The sequence below is a fragment of the Plectropomus leopardus genome, chromosome 22 (assembly GCF_026936395.1).
Source record: "Plectropomus leopardus strain MGB_pleo_1.0 chromosome 22, ASM2693639v1, whole genome shotgun sequence".
Lineage (NCBI taxonomy): Eukaryota > Metazoa > Chordata > Actinopteri > Perciformes > Serranidae > Plectropomus > Plectropomus leopardus.
Window position 1 is genome coordinate 16,685,598 of NC_142197.1, and position 25,812 is coordinate 16,711,409.

The window sequence follows — 25,812 nt, forward strand, 5'->3', positions numbered from 1 at the left end:
TCTTCTGACCGGAGGCGCGACCAATGAAAAAGCGTAGGGCGGAAATAAAGAGCGTCAAGTTAACGGAAAAACTACAATTGTGTCCGGAAGTTAGGAGAATTATTATTATTTTTATTTTTTATTTTTTTTTGTAAATAAAACCACACACTTGACAAAGCATTATAATGTAGGGAAAGCTGACCTTTATAGAGTTTTGGTGAGCTTTAAAACGGCATAATAGTTTAATAATAGTATAAAGTAAAAATTAAGTTTCTTTCTGGCTGTGTCCAGAAGTTGTCCAACATTAGTCAGTGTGAACTGAGATGCATTTGTATAGTCATAATAATAATAATAATAATAATAATAATAATAATAATAATAATAATATTAATAATAATAATAATAATGACTTTGTTAAGGAAATAGAGAAAGGTCCATAGCATTACTATATATAAACAGAGAATAGTCTGTGTTCAAAAATACAATAGATATAATAAATTAAAAAATTCAAATTTACACGACACTACATTATGCAAGTTCATATGTAGAAACAGAATTAGTGTGTTTAAAAATGCAAAACAAAGATGTGTAGCAGTCAAAGCAGAATTATTATTATTATTATTATTATTATTATTATTATTATTATTATTATTATTATTATTATTTTGTAAATAAAACCACACACTTGACAAAGCATTATAATGTAGGGAAAGCTGACCTTTATAGAGTTTTGGTGAGCTTTAAAAAGGCATAATAGTTTTAAAAAAGTGGAATAATTTTGGAAAAAAGGAAAATGTGTAAAACACTTGATATATATATATATATATATATATTTTAAATATGTTTATGAACAAATTCAATTCAGTTCAGTTTTATTATTTGTCCCAGAGGGCAATTTGTGTTGCAGCAAGGGTAAAAACATAACAAAACACAAATAATATGACACAGGAACATACAACAGATGACACTGATCGTCATTTTGTTTTCTTGTGTATATTTCAGTTGAGGATTTATTTTGAAAACTACAAACCGGAAGTAAAACATTTGTAGTTTTTATCGCTTGACGCTGGTACAAAAAAAAGAGCAGGATGTAGCGGTACATCATGTATCGCGCTCGCTTCACATCAATCCTACCAGCAGAAGTCCTTCTCTGTATTTATGTCGACGCGGTGAGTCGGGTTTGGGGGATGGGTGTAGTACGGATCGTCAGCAGAGACGACTAACGGTTGAAAAATGTCCAACATCCTCGATGCGGCGTCCAAAGTAAAATGGGACCGCACGGCTGCGGCGAAGCGAGCCGTGTTTCTTGCGGCTGCCGCTTACGGGGTCAAAACACTGTACCCCATCATCTGCAAGCAGCTCAGCAAAAACAAAGCTCCGAGGAATAATCGCAAAATATCAAAGGCGGAAAACGGCTCCACTTGTTCGGTAAAAACACGGATATGCGCCGCGGATCAGAAGAAGACATCCCCCGGGGTAAATGCGGAATTTTTTAAGCAGATCCTCGAACTTGGTAAAATCCTCTTCCCTAAGCTTGTGTCCAAAGAGCTGGGTTTGCTCTCCTTGCACTCGGTGGCGCTGATATCCAGGACGTTTTTGTCTATTTACGTGGCCAGTTTGGATGGAAAGATAGTAAAGACGATAGTGGAGAAGGAGCCCAAGAGCTTCATCATCCAGCTGATGAAATGGCTCCTCATTGCCATCCCGGCCACGTTCGTCAACAGCGCCATCCGGTACCTGGAGTGCAAACTGGCTCTGGCCTTCCGCACGCGGCTGGTGGACCATGCCTACCGGACCTACTTCACCGATCAGACCTACTACAGAGTCAGCAACATGGACGGGAGACTCGCCAACCCGGACCAGTCTCTCACCGAGGATGTCATGATGTTTTCCCAGTCCGTGGCCCACCTCTACTCCAACCTCACAAAGCCCATCCTGGACGTGATGCTCACCTCCTACACGCTCATACAGACCGCCAGGTCCAGGGGGGCCAACGCCAGCGGGCCCACCCTGCTGGCCGGGCTGGTGGTCTTTGCCACGGCTAAGGTCCTGCGTGCCTGCTCGCCCAAATTTGGCAAGCTGGTGGCCGAGGAGGCTCACAGGAAAGGCTACCTGCGCTATGTGCACTCCAGGATCATTGCAAATGCAGAGGAGATTGCTTTCTACAGGGGACACAAGGTATGCAGGGCCGGAGGCGGACATACAGGGATACTCAACCTGCTTTGCTTGGGGGCCACTTTTGCAAAATGACTGAAGGTCAAGGGCCAGCCGCAGCAACCACAGATATTTCTAGGATTTTTGCAACATTTCAAAGATTTTAGGACATTGTTGTAGGATTTAAGGACATTTTCTAAAATGGTTGAAAGATGTGATTAGGATTTTTAGGACGTTTCTAGTTTTTTTTTCGGATGTTTCTAGGATTTTTTGATAAGGACATTTCCAAGATTTTAGCACATTTTTAGGTTTTTTGCACATTACTTGAATTTTAGGACTTTTCTAAAATCTTAGCACTTTACCAGGGTTTTAGGAAATGTCTAGGATTTTGGGACATTAGGGGCAAAGCTTGGACCCCTGTCTGGGTGGTGCAGGGAATCCTCCACTTTTGATAAACAGGCTCCATTTTGACACTGTTTTATGCGCTCTAGCACCTTACGTATACTAAAACTACAAAAACAATTAGTGTGAATCACTTTATTTTTATTTAGAATCAGAAAGTGTTTGGGAGGCCACCTGGCTCCCTATGGGGGACCAGAATTTGGCCCGCAGGCTCTAAGTTCAGTCTTGCTGATATAGAGGTTGCATTTGTTGCGGCAGACATGCAGCAATATTACAGCCAATAATATGATTGTAATTCAATTATGAGCACTCACAATAGAATACAACTACAAAGCAAATCTATATTCACCATTAAGAGATCATTATTAGACCACATGACCCAGTGTCACACACACAGTCTGAACGCCCACATGGATCGGTTAACTGTATTAGACAAATATGAACATTCAAAACTTTCTTTGCTATTTCTACAAGTAAAATCTAGTTGTAAACATGAAATATGAGTATGATTAACTAAATCCAGCAACAAAGTTCAAACAGTGTCATAACGTGTACATGAGTGTAATCTGATTGATCTTTGCACACCAGCAGGAGCTGATGATGACTTCAGTTTTATGTTTTAATCTTAGATTAAAGGAGAACACAATCTAAATTCATGTTTCCAAAATGCACTGGTGGAATGTGATGAGGTACATTTACTTACTGTACTTCGGTTCACATTTGAGGTACTTGTACTTTTATATTTTCTTTTCATGCCAGTGCATACTTTTAGTCCGCTAAATTTCACATTGTACTTTTAACTTCACTACATTTATCTGACGGCTTAGTTACAAGTTACTTTACAAATTGAGATTTTTTTGCATCAAAAAACATAAGAAGAGTTTATACAGTTTTGTTCTACATTAAATTACCAAACAGTTTATACAAGTACAGCTGATTAATCAATTATCCAACTGACAGAACAGCGGTTATTTTTTTAATACTTAATACTCTTGAATACATTTTCTCAATTCTACTTCCTTTGACTGAAGTAACATTTGCATTTGCAGGTGGAGATGCGTCAGCTGCAGAAATGTTACCGGGCTCTGGCGGACCAGATGAACCTGATCCTGTCAAAGCGTCTCTGGTACATCATGATCGAGCAGTTCCTCATGAAGTACGTGTGGAGCGGCAGCGGGCTCGTCATGGTGGCCGTGCCCATCATCACAGCCACCGGCTTCGCTGACAACAGTAAGAAGGCCTTGAGGTGGCCCGGTTTGTCACAGGGATCTTGTATCTTGTGTGCAGTACACTTTTTTTGCACCACTATAATCATTGTAAGCACATTTCTCAGTACACACGAGGGTCATTAGCACCTCCAAACCAACAGCTACTGTTTCCAGGGGCTGATTAGCATGTGTGAGAACGGTATTTGCCTCCCACACATCCCTGATGACATTTCAGTTGCATCAAAAATAAAACGATAACTGAGTCTTTGTTGTCTGCTGAGCACTACTGCTGTGCCATTGTTCCAGTGTCACTGCTGATATTTAAATCACTTATTTCCATGCTATTCTAATGCTCGCAGGTAGTGTGAGAATACTTTGTCGACGCGCTCACAGCGAAAAGACACTCTTTCTTCAGCTTAATGGAAGGTTGATCAGTGTTGTTGCTTAAATTTAGTCGAACCTTATTTTCGGTGATGCCGAACATGAACGAAGACATTAAAAAAAAACGACAAGCAAACAAGTAGGAGTTACAATAGCAATAGCAAAAAATAAAAATACAGGATAACAAACATGTTATGGTGTAGAGGTATAATTTTAAAAAAATACACTCAATTAAAACAAGATCTAAAATAAAGCATTTAAACAGCCCCAATGGTGAAAGAGTGTCCAAGTTTAAGTTCCTTTTCAGATTATTTCAGGTGAATTGTAAGAGTGACAGTTTTCCTAGTTTAGCTCTGATTCGGGGAATGTGGAGCAACAAGCTATTTTTAGACGCAGTACCAAGATTTTAGAGTGAAAAGAAATATAAAATAAATATGTCTGTAGTGCCACAGGCTCTTACATCAGTCGTCTCACTCTCTCCTCTGTCCATTATCTGTCTTTCCTCTGTCTAGAAACAGCAGACGGGCACACGCAGGTGATGGTGAGCGAGAGGACAGAGGCTTTCACCACCGCCCGTAACCTGCTGGCATCAGGAGCCGACGCCATTGAGAGGATCATGTCCTCCTACAAAGAGGTGAGGACGCCACATGCTGAAGTACATGTAGCTCCGCTGGAGGGAAGTGTGTCTTTGTCTGAGAGGAACCACTTCTTCTTCATTTGAGCTTTCTATGTCTCTGTTTAAGAGGTGTTTCACTTCATATTTCAAAATAAAATGCTTCTTTCTTACTGGATATACCAACACAAAGAGTGTAAAAACAAACAAACAAACACAAAGTTTCATCACTGCAAATACAGCTGATTGACACATACAGGCTGCAAGACAAAATATGCATCACCCATAGCAATATTGGGATTGCAAAGCAGTTGTTGTTAATGTGGGGCACTTGTGTGTATGTGCATGAGTGTGTGTTTATTTGTAGTTCATAAAGAAGACACAAGAGAGAGGAGGACTGAAAAAAATAATTATAAATATAGAAAATACATGTCAGTAATAATAAAAGTGATAAATAATAGCAGTTCAGATTTATAAGCCTATGTTTTATTATGTCATTTGGCTTTTCAACCCACCTTTGAATGCAGCTGTCTTGATAACTGCATTGCACACTTGTTAAGAGCAGAAAATAACTGGTTAATTAAATATTAATTTGTTGTCGGGCAGAAAATGATTCGCTAATTGTTTTGATAATCAGGTAGTCATCACGTCATTTTTCAAGCAGAAATGTCAAACAGCTTCTTTAATGAGAACATATGTGGCGTTACTCATTTTTTTAATTACATTTTTAATTAAATCTATTTAAATTTTGGACATTTCAAGGCCTCACTTTGAGATTTGGGAAATTTTGAAGAATTTTTCCAGTATTTTTTTATTATATTTTTTTTACATTAAAAAGGCCAAACAATTAACCAATTCATCAAGAAATGATTCCTCAGATTAAACAACAACGAAAATATTTATTATTATCATTCATTATTATCATTATCCAGCTCACTAGTGACGGTCGTAAGTTGTGCAGCATGTTTAATACAATATTATATGCTATGAATTATGGTTTTACTGTAATTTTGTCAGGCTTAGATATTCACATGATGGACAGATGTATAAGCATGAGTGGTAAGGTCACTTCATTGGCCCGGGTTTGAACAGACAAGTGGTCGGACAGATGGCTGGCTGGTTGGATGAATGCACAGATTGGCCGAACGATTGACAGATGCGTACTGTATATCCACCTCTCTCGACTCTCCCTGTGTGAAGCTTACCATGCATGCACGGGAATTTACTTGAGCACTGACTGAAAAAGCAAAGAATCGCTGAATGAAAGGCCTCGTTCATCGAGGGCCAAATCCCTGATCTCTCGTTGCATTTTAATCCAAAAAAAATAGCAAGACCCATTCATGCATTCTCTCTCTCCCAGGCTGCATTTTGAAGTCTATAAGAGGATTTGGCTGCAGCACACTTGTGGTGAAATTGCAGTACAGCTGGTTTCTACTTGTCTGCTTTTGGGATCTACTTTTTCAAGTAATTTCCTTGGTAACATGCGTGGTATTTGAGCAAGGGTCAGGTGAGCTTCTCGTCTTTATGTGCTTGTGGTGAAGAGGTGGAATCTTAACTTGTATAAGAGTGCTAGTGGGTTGTTGTCCTGCTTCTTTAAGTGTGAGTCACTCCTCTCAAAAACTTCCCATTGTGCCACTTCACTCACACCAGAATTCGCAGGGGCAGGCACACACTAGCCTGGTTTTAAAAATATACAGAAGGCTCAGACTGCTGTAAACACGAGCCAGTTCCAAGAGAATCATTTTATTTCAGTCACGTGCAAATCGGTGGAAGAGCACACTGTCACGACTGTCATTTTACTGGGAGTCTCTGGCTCCATACACATCCCTGGAGGATACAAGTTTTAGCCTGCATTCAGCGCTGGTCTGAATGTGTGTTGAGTACAGTGTCGTCACATGTGCAGCAGCAAGCCCCTGCAAGCAAGGCCACGAGATGTGCAAGAGAGCGCGTGTGCAATTTATTAACAGGCAGCAGGGATGGAGCACATTCCTTTAGCTGTATGCCTTTGTCATGCCTCCAAACAGTTTAATATGAGTGCACACTGTGTTTGTTTGTTGTGGGAGTGGTTAGATGGCCCTATGACACGTACGTGCTCAACCGAGTTTGTTACTCATCTTGTAGACTCTGCTTTTTTTATTGTTCATGGAAGGCCTTTGCTATCCTCGTCTGGAGTTAAGCTCTCCGTATTTGCTTTCTGTGGTTATTGTTGTTTTTTTCACAGATTTAAAATTTGTTGTCAGTGATGATATGTAAAATAGTTATATCAGTGCAGCATATCCGCATTTAAAGTTGATCTGAAATTAAAAGGAAGCAAGTGTCAAATACGAATGAGGCTAGTGTTCTCAGCACAGTCATCAACCCCCGTTTCAAGCATTAAATTGGCAGTCCGACGAGGAAAAGGAACAGATGAGATGAACCAGCCAGCAGCCAAATGCTGGTAAAATATGCAAGTGGCTGTTAGATTTGCATCACTCACCAGCCAAAAGAAACAATGGTAATCTATTGAGTGTCTAGTAGAGTTTGGAATCCACCAGCCACAGTGGCAGGTGGACAAAACCTTGACAGTGAAGCTGTTTTTCTTGAGGAAAAAAGATGTGACCCGACCTGCGGCATTCCAAATTACTAATAACTTAAAGAAATATTGCTTGCAATAGTCCACCTTCTGTTCTCTCCCTCCTACACACATGCAGTGGTGCTAAGTCCCACCAAAGTCAGGTTTGGTTCAGGTGTTTGATAAGCGCCATATATGAATATGATTACTATTACCCACACCACCCCATGTCTCATCACAGCCTGTCGAAGCTTCAAATATTTGCAAGTAATAATCACTGAAGCTGTGAAGACCCTAAAATGGAATTCGGGACAGTGCAATCCAATTTATTTATTAATGTGTTGAAGTAAATATTAGATTTTTGACACGCAACTGAGTGAAGTTTGTCTCCTGATAAGTGCTACATACTTTCCGTGTTGCGCACAGCCCAAAATTAATGTCTGCACTGACTGTATTCATGCTCAGTTTACAGTACGTGATTTCCTGTCCCACACTGCAGTCCAGTTGGTGGCGTATGCACCTTTAGGTGGTTTTCTAAGAAGAAGCAGAAGAAATCAAATGTTGGCATCTAGTCCTGAAGAGAGGTTGTGCGAGTAGAACTGCTGTTGCCCACATTAATATTATATGTCTTTAAAGGAATACAGAAATAGCCAGGACAGGTGGAATGAAGTGCGGATCGGTGTGCATGCTTGGTACACCAGACTGACGGGGACCTCGAGTTATAGTATGAATGGAACTACATGAGGTCTGCAAGACTGGTACAAAACTGCAGCTGAGTCCGTGTGATGTTTTAGACTGCATTAGATGAGCTGCAACAATCAGTCAATCAGTAAATCAGCGGAAGATGAATGGCAACTATTAATATCTGATAATCAGTTTAATGATTTTTTTTAAGAAAAAAAAACAAACATGCTGGTTTCATGGTATTTAAACGTTAGAATCTTTTGATTTTTATGGATGATAATATACTGAATAGCTTTGTGTTGGTTGCATAAAATACAGCATTTGAAGACGTTCCTTTGGCTTTAGGAATTTACGCAGGGCATCCCATTATTTTCTGACATTTTATTGACAATACAATAATTGAAAAAATAATGTGCAGATTCATTAACAATGAAAAGAATCTTTAGTTGCAGCCCAACTTCAGATATCAGGAAAGAAACTGAACAGACACTTTTATAAGCATCAGTTCCTGAAGATTGATTCTGCTGCCACCCTCATGTCACTGTAGGTCAGCCAGCAGTGAATCCTGGTGTTTGTGTTTGTGTTTGTGTGTGTGTGTGTGTGTGTGTGTGTGTGTGTGTGTGTGTGTGTGTGTGTGTGTGTGTGTGTGTGTGTGTGTCCAGAGCTCTTTCCTTCCCGTGGGGCTTAGCCTAGCTGTGAGTAATCCTCCATCTGTTGATCTGTCAGCCCTCACTTTTGCATCTCTCTCACTTTCCCTCGCACCATGTGCTCCGACACTTTTTAGGCAAATGGGATTGAAAAGTTATCAAATATTGGTCGGATTTATCATGAATCTGCTTATATATGCTCAAGAACCACTGCAGGACACACCTGTTTACTGAATTTAGCACCTTTTTTGGAGCCCTAAGGTCTTTTGGACTTCTTAGGCACAATGTTGTTTTTATTTGTTTTGCATGTTTCAGCTGGTAGTTTTGTAGCTTGTGATAAACACACTTACTTCAGTTGGTGGTGGTAGTAGGTTTGGGGGATAGTTCTTGTAAGGATTACGGATATTAATTGTTATTTTGCACAGTATTTGCATACTATTTGTTTCTGCATGAATGTGTTGCAAAGGATGGATTCCAATAATTTCAGAGTGGGCTGACCACTTATTCTATTGCTTTTCCCATGTATAAGTAGAGAGACAAAATAAAGATGGTTTGTGGGAGTTGTAAATCAATTGCTATTTGTAAATCAAATAGCAATTTCGGCAAATCTGACAGCTAGCACATAAGTCATTCCAGTATTCAAAAACAAAAAGATAAATGCTGTTAATAGAGCTATAAATGCTGTTTGACTTTTGCCAGTAGCCAAAAATAGCCCATTTTCAATTTATGATAATATAAAAAGCAAACTGCTGTAGTGAATAATTCACTGTAATGCATATCTGTGAAGCACTTATCTATCAATGATTTAACAACTATCAAAGTGATGATTGTTTGCTTTTAGCGAAACACTTATGGATCTATTTTCAATAGATTTGTTCAGAGACGAGAGAGAGAGAAGCAAACTAACAAAAGGATGTGACTAACCCTGTTATATCACTTGTTTTTGTATCTTTAGATCCATGCTGAATAATAGTAGAAAAATATCACTGTTATGATTACAAATTTTACCATTTCTGAGTTGTAAAGGGCCTGTTGTTACGTTTGAAGGTGGAAAAGTTTAGGGCTATAGTTTACCATTAACCATTTTTTTTATTAATGTAGATAAGGGAGGCTTTTGGTATTTCTTCCATACAGCAGAGGGGATCATGTTTTATTATCTCTGATCTGCTATATTTCAATAAGTGGTTGAAGCTATTTTAAACATTTACATTTCTTTCATTTTACACATTCAGTCCTCCACTCTTCTCCTATCTGTCTCTTCTTTTTGCCACATTTCATTTGTGTTTTGATTCTTTCTTCTTTGAGGCAGTCACATCTCTAAAGCCGCACATGGTGTCCAAGAATTCCCAGAATTGGTGTTTGTTTTTTAATACAATCAAGCTGTGTCAATAGCCTGCACTGTCCCGCTGCAGGGTGCAGCACTGAAGCCAAAGCAAGAGGGTGATTTATCCTGTTTCATTCCTCTTTATAGTGCTTAGGAGTTTCAGAACACTATGCCGCTTATAAAGATATTTGTTTTGCTCCTTTTCCTCGTATGCCTTAATGTATGTTGTGTTATTCTTGTGTCAACACCATTTTGTGCCGTAAAAATCATTTCAGTTGCTTTTTTTCATCTTCCAACTGTTATCACATTTTAATATATTCTGTTTGTTTTATCTTGATTTAAATTTTTTAAAATACTTTTTCATTGACCCATCTATCAAAGACTACTGCACATTATGTAAAGAAGGTTTTCAGGTGTGTGTGTGGTTTTGTGTGTGTTGCATAGTGAATTTGTTTGCTTATGCAACACACTGTAAACAAATGCAAAAGAACACACAGCTCTGAGAGATTATATTTGATCCACGAGTATACAGTCTAGAAATTACAGTCCAAACAGCAGATTCACAGCAGCAGCATCTGCTTTGTATAAATACTGTTATACATTATTACCCGCTCACCGACACAAACAAGTGTTTCCAACCATTGTGTTGTAATAGATCCATTACATTTAGCAATTTTAACTATTTATCAATTATTTAAACTGCTAATTGTATGTTAGCTATCTGTTTCAACCACTCATTACTTTTAGCTATTTCTTCAAAATATCCATTCCTTTAAGCTAAATATTTTATTTTAGTTTTCACTCAGTTAATTATTTCAACCATTTATTTATCCATTACTTTTAGCTGTTTCAACCATTAATTACCAATATTATTTTCAGCTAACTATATTTATCCTTTGCTTTTAGCTAACTATTTCAATGTTAGCCACCCCTTTTAGCTATTAGCTTATTAGCTTATTTCTTACTTTAAATGTATCAGTTACTTTTAGCTAGATATTTCAACCATTTATGCATTACTTTTAGCTAACTATTTCAACCATTTTTAAATTATTTTTAGCTAACTATATTTATCCGTTGTTTTTAACTATTTCAACAGTAGCCAACCCTTTAAGCTAATTATTTTGACTTATTTTCTTACTTTAAATGTATCCATTACTTTTAGCTAAATATTTTAACCATTTTTGCATTACTTTTAGCTAGCTTTTTCAACCATTTCTTTTCCTTTCAGCTAACTATTTTAACAAAAGCCATCCTTTTTATCTAACTATTTCAACCATTTGTACATTACTTGAAGCAGACTATTTTAACATTTCCATTTATCCATTATTTTTATCCATTTTAACAGTTTAGCAATTTAGTTAACAATTTGAATTATTCATTTTTAGCTATCTATTTAAAGCATCATTAGCATTACTTTTAGCTTACTGCACACCCCCACCTGCTTGCTACAGTAAACCTAACAGTAACCAAACTCAGTGGTTTAAGTGTCACAGGTGACTCAATAAAATAATTTATAATCACATTGTAATTGCTATTTTTTTCAAGTGATTGGATGCTCTACAATTTTTGCCTGTAGCTCTGGTGTGTGCAGAATTCCCCCTGGTTGAGAATCACTATCAGCACGTGGCCATGACCGTGACCTGTATCATTGCCTTATCCTCTCTTGGGTCACCCTAACATTTCTTTGACTTTACCCAGTAATGACCTTTGACCCCATGTGTGTTTGTTGATCAGGTCACAGAGCTGGCGGGCTACACTGCACGAGTCCACAACATGTTTGTGGTGTTCGAGGACGTCCAGAGGGGCGTTTACAAGCGCTCCTCTGTGTCAGCCACAACCGGAACAGAGAAGAAGAGCAAGCCCGAAATGCACATAGATGGACCACTGGAGATAAAGGGTAGGTCTTGTTCTGCCCTGCACACACCAGCACTCCCTCCTGTGTTAAAATAAACTGAAAGAAAGAAACAGGTTGTCACATTTGGTTCCTGTTGCCATGTTGGGCAAACTTTTACCACTTCTGCTGTCTGAGTAAGCTAGTTTGGTGGTTAGTCACATTGCATTGTGTGCACTTAAGTAACCCCAACTCAAGCCAAACTGTAGTCAGTGTTACAGTCAGTGTTACATCCACTGTTTATTTTTTGCCTGTATTTCCACAATTATTTTCATATTCAAATTAGTCCTAACAACAACTAAACAGGAAATATTCACACAACACGTATAAGATACACTTTTAGTTTCTGCCCACATTTTATGGATATGATATAACCAATTCCTTATGTGGAGCAACTTGCATAAGCATTATAAATTCCTAGATCACTAGCAGGATATTACGCCCATTCAACAGTATAAAGGGCAAAGGTTTGAATCATTGCATAAAAACATTCTTGTGTAAATGTCCGTTTGACCCCAGAGTGAATCTCCTGTTAGAGAGCACAGTTAAGCTAAGAGATAAGTGAAGTGGCAAACAGGGATTTGTTTATTTGTAACCCCATAATTCCTGCTCTGTAGGTATTATCCCATTCATGGCCATGTTTGTACATCAACAGTCTAATCCTCAACTTCTGCTCTTATAGACTCATTGTGTTTATTTGTCTGTCTTTGTCTCTCTTGTCTCGTCAGGTGAAGTGATAGATGTGGACAATGGCATCGTGTGTGCGGATGTCCCGATAATTACGCCGAATGGGGATGTGGTAGTGTCTTGCCTGAATGTCAAGGTGAGACAGCTCCACTCTATTCTCTTTTGGGCATTTGTATTCTGCCATATTCTTGTTTCTATGAACCAAATCACTGAGATATTGCACTGAAAATAATCATTTACACAACTGGGGATTGATTTCAATTACGGAGAAATGTCAAATATTTCTGATGTAACTGAAGATATATACAGTATTTAAACCCAACCAATCTGCTTATTTTATGTACTGTGTTGCTTCTTTGGCATCTTTGATAAAATAAATCTATGGAATCCACAATAGGTCATTTGAGAGATTTGTGTAGATCCAATGAGTTTTTGAAATGGGGTGCAAGGAGAGTTATGGGGATCTAAATGGGGTCAGTTTTTTGACTGCCTGCAGTTTTTTTTAGCTGCAACGTAGCTGCTGTTTTTTTTGTGCCCTGAACTGATTTGCTCTTTACATTATTTCTGTTGCAGTAAGACTACATTAATTTTAGAATGAGTTTATACCATGATGCTAAAAATTCAAAATCCACATTTTAAAGCTGATATAAAAAATTAAAATCTTTGTCAACTTTTTCACCCCTGATGAGTTTGCAACTCTGTTTTTATGTATGCGACACATGTTTTGGACGCAGAAGCTGAAAACAAAATTGTGATTCTGTCTACTATAAAGCTCTTATCTGCTGTACTCTTTTCTAGTTAGAATAAACTTCAACACATGAGAAACAGCTAGATCATTTAATCCCTATTTCAGCACCAAACTCCACTTATTACACATTAATGGGAACTGATATATTTCCAGGTGCTCAGTTTCAAATGTTCACCAAACCCTTCTCTACCATCATCCTTCCTGAGGGTTTTTTTTTGGTCTGTGTGGAGTTTATTAACGTTCATGACGATCCTCTGGAGTCTCATTAAGAAACAAATATATCCTTTGGGTGTCAACATGTTGCTTCCCCTAAAGCCTTTGGCTACTGTAATGAGCTGGAGAGGATATTGTGGTGCTTAAAATTACAGATAAGGGCTGACAAAAGAGTAAAGTGGTACTTGTGGAACATTTGAAATTATTAACAGGACATGTAATGCACTGTGTGTCATGTCTCTCCAGAGGGGCTGCCTATGGATAGACACGCACTGTCTACATTTTTATCCTTGTAACACTCACTGCATGTTCTGTTTTTTTCCCTCTCTGAGCCTTGCTTTTCAGCTCCTCAAAGCTGGCTTTAAAGTTGATCTAAAAGTGATGTCAGAACAATGTGTCTTTGACATATAGCAGTTTTAACAGGTGGTTGAAGCTTTAGCGGAAGATCAAAACCTCCCTGGCCTCAATTTAAAAAAAAAAAAGTTTCCTGTGGGTACAATGCTTTTGAGTAGCGTTCAATGGCTTTGACTGCTGATTTGAGGTCAATACACCTGCAGATACAGAGCTGGTAGACAGCAGGAAAATCTGTTGACACTGTGCCCAGAAGGTTAACACTATATATAAATATAATGCACCGAATGTTCCTTCCTGTTTCTCATAGCATAAATATATAAGTGAAACTGCTTTTATACTGTGTGAGACTGATGGTGTTAAGCATTGCATTAGATATAGATTCAGAACATGACAATAAATTTAACTTTTTTTTTTACCCTGCTGTTTCCTTTTTATTTTGATCGCCTCTGCACTTTTTTTTTCCATTGCCACTCCTGCTCCGTTACCCTGATAGCTGCAGGCAAACTAGAGGAATTTCGTGACATCTCCAAACAGTTTTGACTTCCAGCGATAGCTCAGAATGATTCATTCTCAGAGCTGGAGAACAAACAACTTAAAACGCAGTGTGTTCTGTTAAAAAAGCAAGGATCTCTGAGGAGAATTTTGAAACTTTTCCTGTGTTGACATTTCAGATCTTCTGTGTGTAATGTTGAGTCATCATGCGCTGTCTCTCCCCAGGGCTTTATATCTTAATGTTTCTTTTAATTACACTGAGGTTCTGTTCATTCTAATAAATTCCCTCTCTATTTCAGGTAGAAGAGGGGATGCACCTGTTGATCACGGGGCCTAATGGCTGTGGGAAAAGCTCTCTGTTCAGGATCCTCAGCGGCTTGTGGCCCGTCTATGGCGGCCGCCTATACAAACCCTCGCCTCAACATATGTTCTACATCCCTCAGAGGTACACACACTTTCACACATTACTTATTCTAATATCCCAGAGCGGTGAGTTGTAACAAAGCAACTGCTGGGTTTGATCGTTGTACCGGTGAGCCTTCCAGTAATCTAATCCATTGTAACAGGACCTGTGTGACTGTGTGTATGTGGCTTACTAAGAGAAACCAGAGCTCTGGCCACTGTGAAATATTTACCACCCAGACAAGACTTAAAATACTTTCAATTACAATACATTTTTTTATTAAACGTCTCTTGGTATTACGGTCATTGGACAGTAAGTTAAGCATTATTAATAAAAATAGAATGGACAGAAATGTCGTTTGACTACTTGATGTGGTCATTCGATTAGTACAAAAGAAAATTGTTGTTAGTCGTTACGGTGACAACACAGATCACTGGTACTGTAAAGTGTGTAAAAATCACTAGTTTAAGAACTCTGTGTGGCGTATTCTTACGCCTAATACAGCCATAAACTAGGGGTGGAAATTAGCACAAGCTGCAGGCCAAATCAATCAATCAGACTTTATTTGTATAGCACTTTACATACAAGAAGATTTTAACACAAAGTGCTTCGCACAGTGGTCAAGAAACTGTGCATTTATTTGAAAAACATATATTAAGTCCTGTTGACGAGAGGGACACTACGTGCACGAAAGGTCACCTGAATCTTCTGAACTGTTAGCTGGCTGAATAAAATAAGCTATTTGAATATTCCACCTTCGGCTCTGAAAAATGTTGCCCAGGCTGGAACTGAACAGACATACTCGATTAATTGAGAAAATAATCACGTAATTAATTGATGGTGTAAATATTAAATGACATAAGGAGTTAGAATTTATCATCATCATCTATCAACGCTGCATGAGGAAGACCACGTAATCTTCCAAAAAAGGGCAGCAGAGGGACCGTAGCTGTTAATCTGAACTGAACCCGTCTGAGACAAACCATCAGCTGTAATCTTACCCAGAGATACTTCGAGCTGCAGACTCAGCTGACTCCCCCCTGCAGAGCGGTCAATATTTTATGCATAGGATGAGACGGCCACCTGGCAGCTGTAAGAGAATCCAACACGCCGTCTACAATAGATACAACAGGAGTGTAATGGATGTCTTTCTCCTTAAGTTCTTGTTCTTAAAGATGTGCCCTTTTGTTCAAATACACCCACTTTGTGAGGTCTTCAGCACTTAATGAAATGACAAAGAAACACTCAGAGGATAAGGTTTGTGTGTGTGTGTGTGTGTGTGTGTGTGTGTGTGTGTGTGTGTGTGTGTGTGTGTGTGTGTGTGTGTGTGTGTGTGTTTGTGTGTTTCTCCAGGCCGTACATGTCCATGGGTTCACTGCGGGACCAGGTGATCTACCCAGACTCAGTGGAGGACATGGCTGCTAGAGGCCTCAGTGACAAGGACCTGGACACCATCCTGGACATTGTCAACCTCAACCACATTGTCACCAGAGAGGGAGGTAGGACATTACTAAATACAGTTTAATAAGATATAGAGCTGCGTGCCTCAAGTAATAATAGGAAGTTGAAGAAAATACAAAAAATACTTGTGGGAATAATTTCAATTTTTTGAACTTTCTTTGTATTTTTGTTTTCAGTTTGAAGAAAAAATAAATAAAAGAACAAGGGAGCCAGAAGTTGGTATTTAGCGGGGTTGTTCAGCTACCCAGACAGCAGGTTACGTCTCTTAGAGGATGTAGTCCATTTTGTCCAAATGTAGTCTTAAAGGGAAAGTTCAGATTTTTTAAAGTGGATAGGTGCTTATCCATAGTAAGTGCAAATCAAACAGTAAATGTCAACTGGCGTGCCCTCAGTTTGAAGAAAGCCGGTTCAATATCAGTTCAATTGAACACTATGTTGAGAATATCTTCACAGCTTTACCCTTCCATCAGACAGCCCATTACACCTGGGGAGCCTCGGTTTCCCCTCTATGCTCTCATCAAAGGCCCCAGACATTTTTGGCTCTGTGAAGACGGGAGATGCTAGCCTTCCGTTTTGCAAGAGAGCACTATAACAGCTTCATTTCCCTTTAGAAATGGCATTTTGGCATTAAAGTAAAGCAGAGCAAATATTTTAAATATAGCGCACATTTAAAGTGGTATGGATTTTTTTTAGTGGGGCTTTTTTAGGCTTTTTTAATACGTTTTGTTGCTGACCCCTCCACAGCAGCAGATTGCTTGGCCTCCATGTTGGTCCAGCCTGCTTCTCCAAACTGAGGGTGTGCCAACTGGCATCTACTGTAATTCACTGACTATGGATAAGTACCTCGTCAACCCCAGTTAAAAATATCTGAACTGTCCCTTTAAGACAAAGGGCTTTGACGGTGGGTTTGCCTGCAGACCTCCTCTGTATGATGGCTTTCTCGCTCGCAACCAAAAGCGTTTTAAAAAGGTTTTCATCCTGGACCTGAGTTTGTTCAGGTTTTTGTATAATGCGACAACTATGACTTCTAATACAATAACGTTCCTTATGTCTTTATATTAGAGGGCAGTCCCGAAATATAGTGGTCTGCCATTGACAACACTACCTCCAACATTCATCCTTTTCCTCAGCACCCAATTCTACAAATTTGATTTTGGTGTCACAAAATACTGTTTGATGTTTTTTTAGCAGGATTCCCACCAGGCTTTTGAGTCTGACCCTCCCAAATATCACTCCAGTTACCCTCAGACATATCCAGGCCCCATTCCCTTTCCCATTTCTGTTTGACCTGAACAGTAAAACAATTTCAAATCATTTAAATGTTTGCAAAAATTTGCCCCGCACAGGCGTGCAGGTTGGCTGATGTTTTGAGAACAAACAGACTCAGTTATGTTCGTGTGTACCAGCCACTAACTTGATCTTATGCACTTGGATATTTCTAGTATTGCCTAAACTTCTGTCTGTGGCTAATTGGCAGCCGCTCTCCTTTCGTTGCCAAACAAACAGGCCTTTTGTTGTGCACCAATTACTGCACAAAGCTCCGAGCTGCCAGAGGGTTTAATGTATGAATGGCGGCACTGTGAAAATGTTGAGAAAGGTCTTGATCGTGCAGTGCGATTAAACATATGCAGGCACGGATCATCAGTCTCGGAAATTGGCACACTATAAGATAACTGCAGAGAATTTTCTGTTAAGTCTTTGAAAATGTCACAGGAAGATGTTTGACTGTTAGTCAGTGCAGCTCGACTCATTAACCCTTTAAGTAAACATCAAGTGTCTTTAAGTGCTGACTGATGGCAATAACAGCTACATAAAAACAGACTGTAGATTCTCTCTGTTTACATTTGAATTATTCATTGCACTGCTCAAAATGTACTTTTGATTATGTTTTTTTTCTTAAAGCCTAAAAGATTCTATAAATGTCTCTATCATAAAATAGGTGTATTCCATTTCTTAGACTAGATTTCATAAAAGTTTTTGGATCCCATCAGACATTCAGATGTAGATAAAAGTAGAAAATAATTCCTCCAGGTTTCTATAATCATAAAATATCTCTATTTTTTTTAAAAAGCATCTTGGTAGCAAGTGTTTTCCAGGTTGTGTGACGTCTTGTTTTGCCTCCAGGCTGGGACGCTGAGCTGGACTGGAAGGACGTGTTGTCAGGAGGCGAGAAGCAGAGGATGGGCATGGCTCGCATGTTCTATCACAAGTAAGGAGAAACAGCTGTGTGCCGTCACACTGAGGACAGTTTACATCAGTTTTATTTCTGATGTCTGCTGTAGGGTGATCATAAAGATGTTTTTTATGTGTTTTTTTATTGTTTTTATGCAATTATGTTGATTATTGAGAGCTTGGGGATCCAAGGATCCAAAATGTCTGTGATAACGGACAATAAAGTATTATCTTATTGTATCATATCTTATTGTATCGCATCGTACCTTACCTTACAGCATTAGCATGTTAGCATTGTCTCAATGAGCATGTCGCCATTTAATTGGCAATTTTCTTACTTTGCACATGTAGATGATATCAGTTATTAATTGCTCTCATGATTAGTTATTAACTGGATTGATACCAGTTATTTAACAGTTTCCCCCTGTATGCTTCAGGCCTAAATATGCACTGTTGGATGAGTGTACCAGCGCTGTGAGCATTGACGTAGAGGGAAAGATTTTCCAGGCCGCAAAGGATGCTGGTATCTCTCTACTCTCCATCACACACAGACCCTCACTGTGGTAAGTCACATCTTGTAAGATTTTTCAGTCTATTTGATAACAGGGGCGGGACAAAATAACATGGTAATATATTGTGTTACTTATTCCTGAAATTCTTTATCAATACAAATATCAAAAATGCATATTCCTCACATTTCAGCCCGTCATGAAGTCGGAAATTCATCCTGAACCCCAAATTAAATCATGTAAAACTGCTGTTGCTCCCTCTCTCCTACTTTAAATTCTCCCTCTCCACCTCCAGGAAGTACCACACCCACCTGCTCCAGTTTGACGGCGAGGGAGGCTGGCGCTTCGAGCAGCTGGACACGGCGACACGCCTCTCCCTCACCGAGGAGAAACAGCGACTTGAGACCCAGCTTGCCGGCATTCCCGAGATGCAGCATCGACTCAATGAGCTCTGCAAGATCCTGGGAGACGACTCTGTTCTCAAAACAGCAGAGGAGTGAGACAGAGAGAGGGAGGAGGGAGGGAGGGAAGGAGGAGGCCAGGAGGGGGAAAGAGTCATCAGGGAAAAGGAAGAGAAGAGGCTGGTGGAGGAGGAGGAGACAATGAAAGAAAAAGAAAACTGTAGGGTTATTGTTAGTGCTTTTTCAGGCTTAGATTGTTTTTGCTTGTTTCGATTTTTTTTTATTTTGCTCCAAGCCTCTCCCGATAATGCAGTAGAGCTCCAGCCAGTCTTTCAGCTCCCCTTCCTCCTCTCCCTCCTCCTTTAATCTCTCCTTTGCCCTACTCCAACCCGACAAGTGGCAGGCAGGAGACTGAAGTGGATCCACAAGTATTATTCCCTCTTTAACGCACATTGACTGCATTTATAGGTTTTAAATGTTTGATTTTAGCGTACATCGTTTCCAAGATCAACCAAGTTGCTACAAATCAAAGTGGCACAAATCCAGATTAACCAGGGTAATTTATTTGTTTGTTTGTTTTATAGCACTTTACTCTGCTTTTAGAGGGCTGTTTCTGTTTGTTGTGGTAGCTCACAGTGAAATAAGGTGATAGCTGCATTTTAGCTGGAGAACTTTTAATATATAGAGCCACTTAATATGTCCAAAGCAGTATTCCACACCCAGTATACTGGGCTGTGCTGGATCCGCATTTGTCATAACAATTTAGCCGTAGACGTTAGTTTTTACTGGACTTAACATGACTTCTTAGTCTTGAGAGGTCAGAAGAGACTATTTTTCAAGATGTCACAATATGCCTTTGTTTGATTTCCTGTATCTAGCCGCAGTACAATCCCTGTCATACCTCATCTTAGCCCGTTTTAGGTTTTTACAGACCCACTCTTGTAGGCTCAGATGCAGACTCACATGTGACTAGCGGGGAAAAAAAGCCCTTCTGGGGTCTATTATTAGAGCGATTATTGACGCAGGTCTGACTCCTAAACTATAGGTTTCTGGTTTATTGAACAAACACAATGAGCTGAAGAGGCCCGCTTCAAAGGAAGAGCAGCAAAGAGCAGGCGGACTCTGGTAGTCTATGAATAGACACACATATAAACTGTATGTGGACCAACAGGCAGACACTCAGACTATGTAACTGTCAGATACACGCTGTCCACGTGTTGCAGGTGTCCCGTGTTGACACGAAACACACTCGTGTGTCTGCTGTGTGTCAGACGTCTGCTGGCTCTGTGGATCCTTTTGAGCCTGTTTAGATGAAAATTATCACATGATGTTAGCAGACAGACTATACTTTGGCTATAGTCTTCAGTTCTTACCCATCTAAATTGGAGTATCTTTCAAAATAACAGTGTGTTTACATACACTTATATTTTCTGTAACACTCCACGTATAATTATGTTAAAATATATGAGGCCTTATTGGACTATACCTGATTTGTGTATTACATAATAGGGCTAATATATAGCAGTTGAACAGTTCAAAGTTTTGTTGATAGATCGCTGGAGCTTGTTGAAATTTCATATAGAGTGCTTCATTCGATAGGTTGTTTTTTTCCTTCCTTAACCAACAACTTACCTGAAGTTGTAATACTGTGAAATTAGTGATGACATCTTTTATGGAGAAGTCCTAAACGCTGTGTGATTTCACGTGGTGGTGGTTCTACGCTGTGGTTGTGGCTGTTTCTACAGTATGTTCCCCTCGTGGTTCAGACCTGTGTATGCGCTTACTGCGACCTTCATAAAGAGTCTGAGGAAAAGTAAATAAGGCCGTTTTGCCTCCCAGATTCTACTGTGTTTAAAATGAAAGGGGATCATGCATTTATTGTGCCATTCATTTACAGTCTTTAAGATTTCACCATCTGTTTCACAAAGAGTTCCCATGTTTTTGAGCATTTATACACACAGTTGGGCCTGAAATTTATCAATCAATACATATTTTGACTATATGTGTATGTGAAGGGGGTCACGTGTAGTGATGAAGGAATTATCACTCAACTCTACAGTTCCCGTCTATGGAAGCCCATTTCTGTCAATGTGATGAAAAAAAAAACTTGTTAATCATTATAAAGAAAAACTTCCCCCAAAAAATAACTTAGCGTTTCAGAATAATGAGAAACTTTCCCAAAATATGACCTTATATCTCAAAGTTATCGCTGAATATATCAAAATGTGACTTATCTTGAAGTAATAACATAGTGTTTGAATATAAAGAGAGCGTTTTTAAAATAAAAATTTTATCAAAATAGTGAGTTATGCCTCAAAATGATGACATACTTTTTGAAAATCCCAACTTATTGTAAAATAATGATTTAGTACCTGAAGGTGATGAGAAATGTTCTCAAAATGTTGAGTTAGTCTTTCAAAAATAATAACCTATATTGAAATAATGACTTAGTATATCAAAATGCTGAGATATATGAAAAATCATGACTTTCTTATAAAACAAGGAGAAGCTTTCTTAATATTTTTGATTCACCGTATGGTCAGCCTAATTCAAAATATTGAGAAAGTTTCTCATTAAAATGATTAACATATTTTTTTTTTTTATCACATTAGCAGAAATGGGCCTCCATACCCCTACACTATGGAGCTTTGTAGCAACGTTCAATAAATTGTTTCCTGGCCCACAACTTCACTATTTTGGCTTACTTTCACCACTCTTTTGAGGCAGTTTTCAGCCGTAGCAGGCAGCAATACAGATTAGACACATTTGCATTTCTTTTTTGGGCTGTGTGACACAACAGTCCCCCTTATCACAATCTGTTAGTTAGTGACAGAGACACTTAAATGTGTGTAAGTCCTTTGACAACATGAATATGGTGAAATCTAAATGTATATGTATGAATGGTCCAGATGCCACCACAAACAGGAGAATCACTGGACGTCTGGCTTTTTTTCCCACACTGACTGTATCGCACACTTTGAAGCTCTGAGCGACTGGTACTGTGTAATATCACGGGTTAGATCACCACTATTCTGTAATGATACCTCTGTTTGGTCCAACATGTCTGTGTTGCAGAGATCAGACAATCAATCACATCATCAGCAGAAGACAAACAAGTGCACTGCTATATTTTAAACTACACATTGGCTTTTTATAGTCCGCGTAGAAATATGAACCATTCCCTCGTTAGGCTGAGCTGTGGCTGCATCCAGGGTGTCTAAAAGTGCAACACGTTTGCTGAAACCTTTGCAACCTCCCCTTTTGGGTTTTACCGTTCAGTTTAAGACTTGAGCTCATTTGGATGCAGCCCTGCTCTGTCAAGATGATGGCTGCTCGGTTACAGAAGGAAAAACATAGATTCGGACCAGAGAAGAAAAAATAACGAATTGAACATGTAGATGTCAATGCATCCCTTTAATATCTAAAGGGAAAAACAAATCACGCTTTCATTCGGTTTGCAAGAGAGCCTCACAGGCATCGCTGCAGGGCTTGAATATGGCACGGCGAGCCTTTTCCGACAGCTTTCTGACCTGAAATAAGTTATCTTTTGTGCCGTCAGTCAGGCTCTGTTGACAGGAGGCCAGACGAGCCGCTGAATGACACAGAGTCTGCCAAGTGACACTGGAGCATGAGGTCAGCACAAGAGCAAACAGTGCCTGACAGTCACAGGCATGACCAGAGCTTCAGTAGCTATAAAGTCAGAAATAGGACGGGATAATAAATGATGAGGTGCCATTCTGTGAATATGCCTAAACTTTCAGTATAGATTTCTTTTTGTCAAAATTGTGTGTTGTTATGAATCTTCTTCTGGCTTGAGTCATAGGGTGTTTTTTGGTGCAGCATACTCTCTCCAAAGATTGCATGTTAGTTGGCTGATTTTTCCTCTGATCACATCCCCCCAAAAATACAGCGACGTTAGCAACTAGCAAGGCAACATGGGGCAGGTGGAACATTTAGCTAGCAGTTACATAGCCAGGTGATCCCCTCAGGCAGGAGTTGGTGGTTAGCAAACAGAGCTTAAAGGAAAGAGTAAATATTTAACTCGCATGACTTTAGATAATTGTGATGTTGATCTGCTTTCTGCTGTGTAAATGGGCCACTGTTTGTTAAAAAAAAGTTAGCAATATTAACAAAAAGGATGTTTATGCTGTTACCAGCCGAGACAGGAGCGCTTGGTTTGTTTTCACCTCTGAGTCTGTGTGTGTCATCACGGCAAAATATGTTCCTACCATTGAAGCAGTTTTGAGTATTTTGCCAGGCGTTTCGATTTTCTGTGTTAGTCATCACAATCGTGCAAGATGCAGAGAATGGGGGGGTGGAAGTAGGAAGTAGGAAAGTGATCATTCTCCTTAAATTTAGCTTTTTTAGTGTTAAGCTTGTTTTCATTGCATCCATGCAACCAAAAACAGTTACTGCAAGTACAATAATATTATAACTTTTTAATGTTGTAGTGCTGCCCTAACTGCATAAAACCTGAGCAATTTGGCTTGATTTCTGTCAAAAGCATGGTAAAAAAAGAAAAAAGGGAAATGAGCAATGAAAGTAGAAATTACCCCAAAATTAGCAAGAAATCAATAAAATGTCCAAGAAAATGACCTGAAAATTATTACAAACAAACAAAAAAGTGAGACAAAAACAAACAATTCAATGACCTGGAAAAGTGTGTAAAAATCATTTTAAATATGTAATTATGGTCATTAGAAACATAATATTACCTAGCTTTTTTCTTTGTTCCTTGATGTTTTTTTTAATATATAATTTTTATATAATCTTTTTTTTGTGGAACATTCATCATCAAGTTGGTCATTGCCTTCTTCCCCATGTTTGTGAAAGAAATTGCACCAATTTGCTCAGGGTTCAACAGTTTACAAACTTGAAAAAAAGCTTCTGCAAGCAGCACTAGAAAACTGCTGTTGCTCCATGTTTCAAAGGGTTAACCTCAGCATCTTTTGTCATTATTTAAGTTAGTCTGGTAGCTAACTACATTGGGGAAAATATCTACATTGACATTATCTTCATGGCACCTCATCATTTCTTACACTTTTAGGAAACCAGATAAGATAGTTTCCAGTGAATTTAGGCCCGTAGTGGCCTGCTACACTGTATGACCCGCTCTATACTGTAATGACATCCTTACTCACAAAACTTTGATACTGAAAGTTTCACATGTTCCCTTTTGTAAGTAAGAGATTGAATGTATCCGTTATGTATGATAAAGCATCTCCTAGGTTACGAAGACAATGAATACATGAGGTCAGATCATACTGGTTTCGATTGATAATTGATCAGTTTTATAATTGTGTTGATAGTGCATGTAATATTATTTTATTGGAGCCACAGAGTGGTTTTAAGTTGGGATTTCACCGTGCACGTGAATGAAGTGGTAGAGGAAAATGTTGGTGTAAAACGCGACATGCAAGAGATGATCATGAGTACAGCAGTTCTCAAAGCCAGGGATTATAACACTTTGTAGTCACCACTACAGTTTGCAATCAGAGGTCCCAGACATTTAACAGTTTTATATTTTTAATTCCTGGAACAGTAGCTCAGACTTCCGTTATTATTGGGATCTCATCGTGCATGTGTAGGAATCTGTATTCTGTAATCTTAGAACCAAGAGACGTGCATCGGCATAAAGGTCACCTGTTCAGAAATCATGAGCTGAGGTCACTTTACGTTGAAAGATGAAGATGTATTTTCTTGTAAATAAAACAATACAGTGCAACCTTGAGAAATCTGCCTCGTGCATTTGTTCACCGTAGAGCAGAATTCACACCATTTCAGGTAACAGTTACTTTGAATAAATAGTGACATGCTCAGAGTCACTACAGGTTTTTGTTATATCTGTATTTCCAAATATTTAAGAGTGCATGTCAAGTTATTTATAGCCCATCTCAGAGAGACATTGTAGGGTTGGAGCAGACAAAAATAAACCTGTCTGAGCGAGCTAAAGGTCACGCCATGTCTTCACTCTGTGGGGACATTTAGATTGTCGGTGTGAGGCCCAGTTCGAAACCTCATCTCAATTCAGATTCTAGACCGTTTTAATATCCAATTCACAACTGACACAAACTAATTCTGAGCAGTTTTTCAGTATGTTCACACTGTAAAAGCAAAAAAAAAATACAGTTCACTCAAAACAGCTAGTCTACATACTGGGTAACATGTTTTTAAAGGATCAGTTTACCCTATCGGCCATCTCTAAGGCCGATATCTCCAACACTGCATCTCACAGCAAAATAATCTAGATTGATAAAAAACACTATGGAAAGGGAAAAAAAGAGGAAAAAATAGTATTTTGGGGTGAAATGTTAATTTACACTACTGGTCACTGCTGGGGAAAAATAATAATAATAGTAATACATTGTATTTATCGAGCACTTTTCAGGAAACTCAAAGATGCTTTACATAGTAAAAAGGATCAAAGAATACAAAAAAATACACGGATACAAATAAAAACATAGTACTACATATTGCAGTGCAAAAATTGAAATTTTAAATATTGTTAATAAAGGTGTGACACATCCAGGAACAGCTT

At 38.9% G+C, this 25,812-nt stretch overlaps 1 protein-coding gene across 1 annotated transcript; it reads left to right on the forward strand.

Moving 5' to 3' along the window:
• The first annotated feature begins 1,029 nt into the window (after positions 1 to 1,029).
• On the forward strand, positions 1,030 to 25,009 carry abcd2 (ATP binding cassette subfamily D member 2). Its single transcript, XM_042511320.2, has 10 exons — positions 1,030 to 2,157; positions 3,585 to 3,765; positions 4,637 to 4,758; positions 11,678 to 11,840; positions 12,563 to 12,657; positions 14,628 to 14,773; positions 16,085 to 16,230; positions 18,317 to 18,401; positions 18,802 to 18,927; positions 19,169 to 25,009. The coding sequence occupies exons 1-10, from the start codon at positions 1,213 to 1,215 to the stop codon at positions 19,371 to 19,373; spliced, it is 2,214 nt and encodes a 737-aa protein (XP_042367254.1). The 5' UTR covers positions 1,030 to 1,212; the 3' UTR covers positions 19,374 to 25,009.
• The last annotated feature ends 803 nt before the right edge of the window (positions 25,010 to 25,812 follow it).